Genomic DNA, 7504 nt, shown 5'->3' with positions numbered 1-7504 from the left:
AGATTTGACATAAGCATCCAGTATTATCCTGAATTATCGCCAAAGTTGTTAGTTACGACATACTCCAACATCACGGGCGTTCTGTTACCCCCATGAACTAAATTTTAACGTATTTTTGTCACCCTTTTGTGTTGATGTGGCACCTTGCGTGAATTTAAACACCCGAGGCGCGTGAAAGACTGTCATGTGTCATGTCAGCTAAAAAGATTGACAAAAATACACTAAATTTGAGTTCGAGGGTAATAGGGCCCCCCGTGAAGTTGGAGTGTGTCGTAGCAAATTTGGACATAGTTCAGCGACGTTACGTCGGTAAACAAGGGGACAAAACAGGAACTAAATGAAGATTAATTTCAAAATTAATATATATAATCTCATCATTAGTCATTAGTGACATTAGAATCCACTAAGATATATAGTATTCACACGATATGATTATAAAATCACAGTAATATGAGACTTTATACTAATACGAAAATTTAAAAAAATGATTTTAACTATTTTTAAACAATACTATATATTTGAGAATATGCCATTTCTTCTTAATTAATCATTGCACCCATAATTTCCTCCTTCTCCCTTAATCTAGATTCTAGAAGATGGATAAGGGTTGTATTATTTTGTTGTTGTTACTGATCTCGTCTGTATTACGATCTGCAGGGCTTGCTTCACTATTGCATTTTCTTGAATCGAGAGTACGTGTCTTTCGAAAATAACATCTTCACCTTCACAAGTTACGGGTAAGGTTGCATATACACCACCCTACCCCACTTGTGGGATACAATGGTTATTTTTTATTTTATTTTTATTTTTCATTTGGTGTCGGCAATCCACATTGAAGCCTGACTTTATCTGAATCGCGTGTTACGGTATTCATTTTGGGGGCAGTACTCCCAACAGGATATTTTTCATATCCAAATCGGTTCAAACTCGAGACCTCTGACTTTAACTCATTCTACCAAAACTAGGGGTGGGTATGGTACGGTAAGGGATGGTATGTTATGATACGGTATTTAATATTTAGTACGATAATTTTGATATTCGGTTTTTAAAAATACTATAACATCGCCATACTAAATTAAGTTGGTATGGTCTGGCATTTTGTGGTATGGTAAATCGGTAATCATATAGTTTGCTCAACTTTGACAATAATACTCGTATAATAGAATATTATGACTTCGACTTTTTCAAAAAAATGTGATTGCATCATACCAACACATTACACATGTAGAAATATACGTTAAAAGGAAAGTACAAACAACTCTTTTTGCTAATCAATTATATAAAAAGACATTTCAATCAAGATAGATTAGTTAAAGTTTTAACGTCTAAATATTTAGTTCTATATTAACACTAGGTTGTATATTTGTTAGTTTAATAATATATATAATTATTTATGTAACTATATACTTCGATATAATATTTGATATTTCAGTATGTTATTTGTAAATACCGAATATAAAAAAAAATTAAAATTTATACCATATATCATATCAAATACCACAATATCAGAATCGCAGTATCAAAATTTTTTATTTAATCTGACAATTCGATATATAACATATTATGACTACCGCAAATCAAAACCTATATTGATATATATCGAGTATGTTATTGTTGTTTGGTTAAGGGTCTCTTCTATTATATTCTTTCTTTTTTTTCAAAAGAATAAAGAAAAAAAATTGGTTCATGCCCCATGGACTATGTTTCAAAATTCTAAGACTTTGGTCTAAGATTAGAATAACAAGTAACAATGACATTTTCACTATTAAATTTATATAGTGGAACCAATAATATATATGCACTCATTCAACATTAATGTAATATAATAGTATTCATTTTACACGTATAAATTCCCTTTATACCAATCAAAAGTTTTTGTTAAAATTAAATAATTTAAATTTTATGCACTGGTTGTTCGAGGTGAAGCCAAAATTTAACGTATATAATATGGGTTCTAAACTCGCCACCAAATTCATAATTATTATATGAACTGAATTCGCAATTAAGAGTGAAATAAAACATGTAAAGTGAAATAAAATTACAGTATACACAAATTAAAGAAACCATATAAAAAAAATTCTCATTCAAAGAATAAAATTCTAAAAGATGTAAATATTACAAACCCTTCACAAAGGCTAATGTATTAATCTAACATAAATAGAGATTACAATTTAAAAAAAAAAAAAAAAAAACTATTCTTTGGTGAATTGTAATGAGTAATTAATGACCCTAATTTTAATTAATTGTACACTTGATGATGATTTACTACTCTACACGTAACGACGCTAGTTCTCTGATAAGATCTTTTGCATACCTACAGCTGTAACCCGAGACCTCTGAGGTGTCAGTTGAGTTGTTGTTGTAAGAACAACATATCTTCTTGGTTCCAAAACTTGTCTGAAACATCATCGAAAAATAACTGGCTCATGTTTTGTTGATGATTATTATCATCAATAATACCATGTTGAAAATAATCACTTGTGGGATTAATTAATATTTCCCCATGATAATCACCTTGATTAAGAGGGTAATTAGTGTAACAATTATCAGACATGTCTGAAATTTGTGTACTCCCAAATGAATTTTCTGATGAAGTTGTTGTTGTACTAGAATAATTTTCTTGTTTGAAATTATTCATAATGTTTTGGACAATATTATTATTATTATTATTGTTATTGTTAATAATAATATTGTCATAATTTGTTTGTTGAATATTATTCACTTGATTATTATTTGAATTTGTTGAAGCTTTAATTCTCTCAACTAATCTTGGTATCCATAGATAATGCAATGTATCTTTGAATTGTTTGCTATTCACATCACATTTTAATTGCTTTGCATGTTTTTGCACTCTCGTTCTCCAGTAATTCTTGATCTCGTTATCCGTTCTTCCCGGCAAATGCTGCGCAATTTTCGACCACCTATATATAGTAAAACAAAGAGTTTAATAAATTGCTTTAGACCACACGTTCAAATTCTAGGAGCGTATAACTTGAAAATAAGGTGTATTATATTATTCTTTATACAGTCAGTATATATACGTATCGAATCGAATAATGTTTTATAATTTATAAAAATTAACATACCTATTGCCCCAACGTGAATGAAGTTGAAGAATTAATAATTGTTCTTCAAGTGTAATATTTCCACGTCGAACATCTGGTCTAAGATAATTAAGCCATCTTAATCTACAACTTTTTCCAGTCCTCTTTAAACCTGTTTAATTAATCAAATATAATATAATTAACATAAATTAGTAATTATTAAATTCATCATATCACATACCTTACTGGTAAAAGTTTAAAAAAAGGAAAACCAATAACACAACATCAATACTCTAACTACTTTTTGTTTAATGCTCTCTCTGCGTAGTTCATTTTATATTAGTTGATCATTTTCTTTTTTATACGCATGCTAAGAAATTATTAATACGAAAGTAATTTTATCAATTCATCAATTAAAAAACTTTTGAAAACTTTACAAATAAGTGTGAACACTTTCAAAAAAAAAATTAATTGCAAAGATAATACGGAAAAAAATTAATTAATATTTTTGTTTATCTTATTAGTGGGATGATTAGATGAGTTTTCATACTTTTAAATAAAGATTATTTAGTACGAAAAGAAATTATCCACCGTATATACCAAATATGAATGTTTATCTCTCCTCATGAACTTTCCAACCTATACGTATTTGAGTGATGAGTGGATAGTTTATCGAAAATAATTTTTGAATATATTATTGTTGTTGTATGCATATATATGAAGTATGGCTACTAGAAATTTGAAGTTCTCCTACGAAATTCGGTTGAAATTCCAGTAATTGTATATAAAAAAAAGTCATTTTTTTTTATACTGTCAGTATATAAAAGATAATTACCTGCAGAACGAGCGAGCGAATTCCAACGACCTTCACCATGAAGAGCTATATGATTCATAAGAGTGAAATCTTCTTCAATAGTCCATGAACCTCTTTTAAGGTCCGAATTATTAGTTTCTTCATCACTTTTTTGATTGTTGTCGACGTATTGACTGTAATGATTCATCGATGATATATTAAAAAAAAGCGAAATAGTTAGCTGAAAGGATGAGCAAGCTAGTTGAGGCGCCTTTAAAAGGGTGGTTCAGACGCTTTATTTTTCAGTAAATAGAGAACTGAATTATTTTTTAGTGAGAGAAAGATGTGTGAATTAGTACATGAGGAGATAGAGAGAAGTGAGGGGGTTTATATAGATGAATGAACAAAAAGAAAAAGAAATTTGGAAAAATAAAAATAAAAAAAAAAGGTGAGTAAAACGTGTAGATTAGATGGGAAAAAATGAAGATTAATTAGAAGCTATATTTCATTATTTCTTCCGTTAATCTTTACTTGTTCATTATTATTTCGACATATATTTTAAAAATAAATAATAAATGTAATTTTACTATATCACTCTGAATATGATAAATTTAATATTGTAAGAAATGTATTAGGTAAGTCGAGCCACGAAAATAGCGTCTTGCAGAAATGTAAGGTGAGGCTGCGTACAATAGATCCTCGTGTTCTGACGTTTCCTCGAATCTCGTGCATAGCAAATTTTTAGTGCACGAGGATGCCTTTTTTTTAATATATAACAGTGGTGTCCGGTCCAGCTTACCAGAAGCGGAGCCAGGATTTCAAGGAAGGGGTTCCATATGGGGTTTGGCCGAACCCCCGAACAGAATGCTGGCTCCGCCCCTGCAGCTTACGAGCACCTCGACTACTTTCACGGGATACCTTCCCCTCCCACCAGTACTTTATTTTTTTGGTGTATAATATTTAATAACAAGGGTAAAACGGATATAAAATTGTAAATTATTCATTGATTTTTTTTCAAACGGAACAAATATTATTGAACGTCTATTTTTAATACAGTGAACGGAGGAAATATTAATATTTATTTAATCTCACAAAGCCGCAATTAGGAAACTTGTCTTCTTTTTAAGCCACTTGTTTAGTTAATTGATGAATATTTTATATTATGTGTTATAATTAATTAATTACACTTAATGACTTAAACTCGTTTTTGACACTTTTTGACTTTGTCTATTTTCACTGTTTTCACACATTTTAATATTAGTTCAAACAAATAATTAAGATAAATATTTTAGATTTATTTTTTCTTATTCATCCACTAAGCAAGTTGTCATGGATTTGCTGACTTTCTTAACTTCATTTTTTTTTTTTTCTAAGTTAATTTCCTAAATTCCTTTCTTGAAATTATAATTGAATAAGATGTCCACTAACATTTGAAATTGAAATTGTATGGTTTAAATTAAGAAATTTGTACACAATTAGGTAGTAACTGTGTCACATACATCGAAGAGTGAGCAACTGAACGTAAATTATTAACGGACATTCTGAATGAAATATTGTCAGAAAAATATGAAAATCCTGACATAAAATCTATCAAAATATTTTTGAAATTTCCTTTAAAAAAATTTGTATTTTTAAAGAAGTGTTGGCTATTTGCCTATTATTTGTCTATAAAAATTTAGCCAGCTATTTTATGTGGTGTTTCAATTAATTAAAATAGATAAGTGATTTAATATGGATTTGGGCTATGTATTTATGCACTTGAGGGCTATATATATAAAATTTAGTAATTTAAAATTTACAAAGTATAGCTATAAGGAGTACTTTATTTATTATTCAATTAATGAGTAATTCCTACTCTATAATTGCTTAGTCCTCTTTAATTAAATAGCTAATCAATTAATTATAGATAGTGAAATTAAGCTAACTCTTAGTCATTTTTAATATCTAATATAGAATTAAAATCGACAAGGGTTATAGTCGAGTGGTAAGTAAGCAGTCTTTCATCGTTAATCAAATCACATTTTCGAACCCTTAATATAAAACTATCTTTATAGAGAACGTTTTAACCTCCAATGTGAGATTACTGTCAACATAAATCCAAAATTTATTATAATAAAAGTCAAAAAGAGCCAATTTTATTAAAGTGAAAACATACATATGGAGTATCTAAGATTAATTAATACAATGATTAAAATAAATTAAGTAAGGTTAGTGTCTATACCAGGTTCACGGGAATTTAATAACTTTTGCTCAAACTTAACATCTATTAAAATATTCACAAAATATTTATACATATTTGTTCGTAAACTTAGCCATTATCGCATATTAACTTAATTAAACAACCATAAACTATGAATCTTAGATCTGCTTCTGCGTAATTTCTATAAACAGACAATTTATGGACCACTTCGAAAGAACAATTTTGGAAATGCTTCCATATTCATTGCATTGTTATAAAGCCATCCTATTAAACAATAAACTTTTTTATTTTATTTGTTTAGTTGTCCTTTTAAGTTTAAAAAAGTAAAAATATGTAGGCACATTTTAAAGAAATTTATGGCTAATTAATTTAAAAGTAAAAGAGGATAAAGACATTTTACATAAAAAAATCAATCTACAAGAAAAAACTATGTGGTGGCCTGGCAATCACATGTTTATTAATTTAAAAATATTTTGTAATCTATGTATGAAGTAGTACTTGAGATTATTAAAATGTTAATTTACATTTTTTTTTGTTAGATTGTCTAGTTTACATTGTCTTTTTTTTTTTAATCATTTTATTGCTTTAGATGTCTCATGCTTGCTAGTTGTTATAATATAAAGTACCTTGTGGAAAAAATTATACTATTAAATGATATTAAAGAGTTATACTACATAGTCTTTTTTATTTTTGCATAAGTTAAATTATTTTTTTGAGAAAATGCACTGTTTTCACTTTGAACTATAAATGAAATTGTTGAGACATATTTCAACTTAAAGGGTGTCCTATTACCCCTGGACTAACTAAAATCATATTTTTGGTAACTTTAGTGCCCACGTGGCACGTACGTGGTACACTGAGTGAATCAACACACTAAAGGTCCATGTAGGCACACGTATGTGCCACGTAGGCACTAAGGTTGCTAAAAATACGATTTTAATTAATCCAAGAGGTAATAGGACCCCCTTTAAGTCCAGGTGTGTCTCAACAATTTCGTTTATTGTTCAAGGTGAAAACAGTGCATTTACTGTATTTTTTGTTATCGTTTTATTGCTTGAGATGTCTCGTGTGATATTGTATGGGAAAAAAAGTTGTTACTGATGATTATTTCTAACAAAAAATTTTATAAATAGCGTAGTTTAAAGCGTAATTATAAAATATAGCAACATTTTGTGTATTTACGAAATGTAGCTACAGATACTTTATCAGACAAATATAATTATATCAACGAAAAAGTTGTATTATACACATTATAGACATACCATAATTATTTAAGAATTAAGAGGGAGAACCAAGCTTTACTTTTAGGAGACACACATGTGCGTATAGATTATACAAAATAGTTTCTATGTCTTATTGCATTTTTTAGTTGGGCTAAACTCTAAAGCAACCTAAAAGGTATTTTATTTAATAGGAAAAATAACATATATATATACAACTTAATTTATCATATTTATATAAATTTCT

General features: G+C 28.5%; 1 protein-coding gene across 1 annotated transcript; it reads right to left on the bottom strand.

Moving 5' to 3' along the window:
* Nucleotides 1–2061: 2061 nt before the first annotated feature.
* On the bottom strand, nt 2062–4212 carry LOC107851710 (MYB-like transcription factor EOBI). Its single transcript, XM_016696795.2, has 3 exons — nt 3880–4212; nt 3087–3216; nt 2062–2921 (listed from the first exon to the last, which is right to left on the bottom strand). Exons 1-3 carry the CDS (start codon nt 4043–4045, stop codon nt 2345–2347), a joined length of 873 nt encoding a protein of 290 aa, XP_016552281.2. The 5' UTR covers nt 4046–4212; the 3' UTR covers nt 2062–2344.
* Nucleotides 4213–7504: the final 3292 nt, after the last annotated feature.

Source organism: Capsicum annuum, chromosome 12 (assembly GCF_002878395.1).
Source record: "Capsicum annuum cultivar UCD-10X-F1 chromosome 12, UCD10Xv1.1, whole genome shotgun sequence".
NCBI classification, from domain to species: domain Eukaryota; kingdom Viridiplantae; phylum Streptophyta; class Magnoliopsida; order Solanales; family Solanaceae; genus Capsicum; species Capsicum annuum.
The sequence above is the reverse complement of the archived record's forward strand: the minus strand, read 5'-3'. Positions and strand labels throughout refer to the sequence as shown.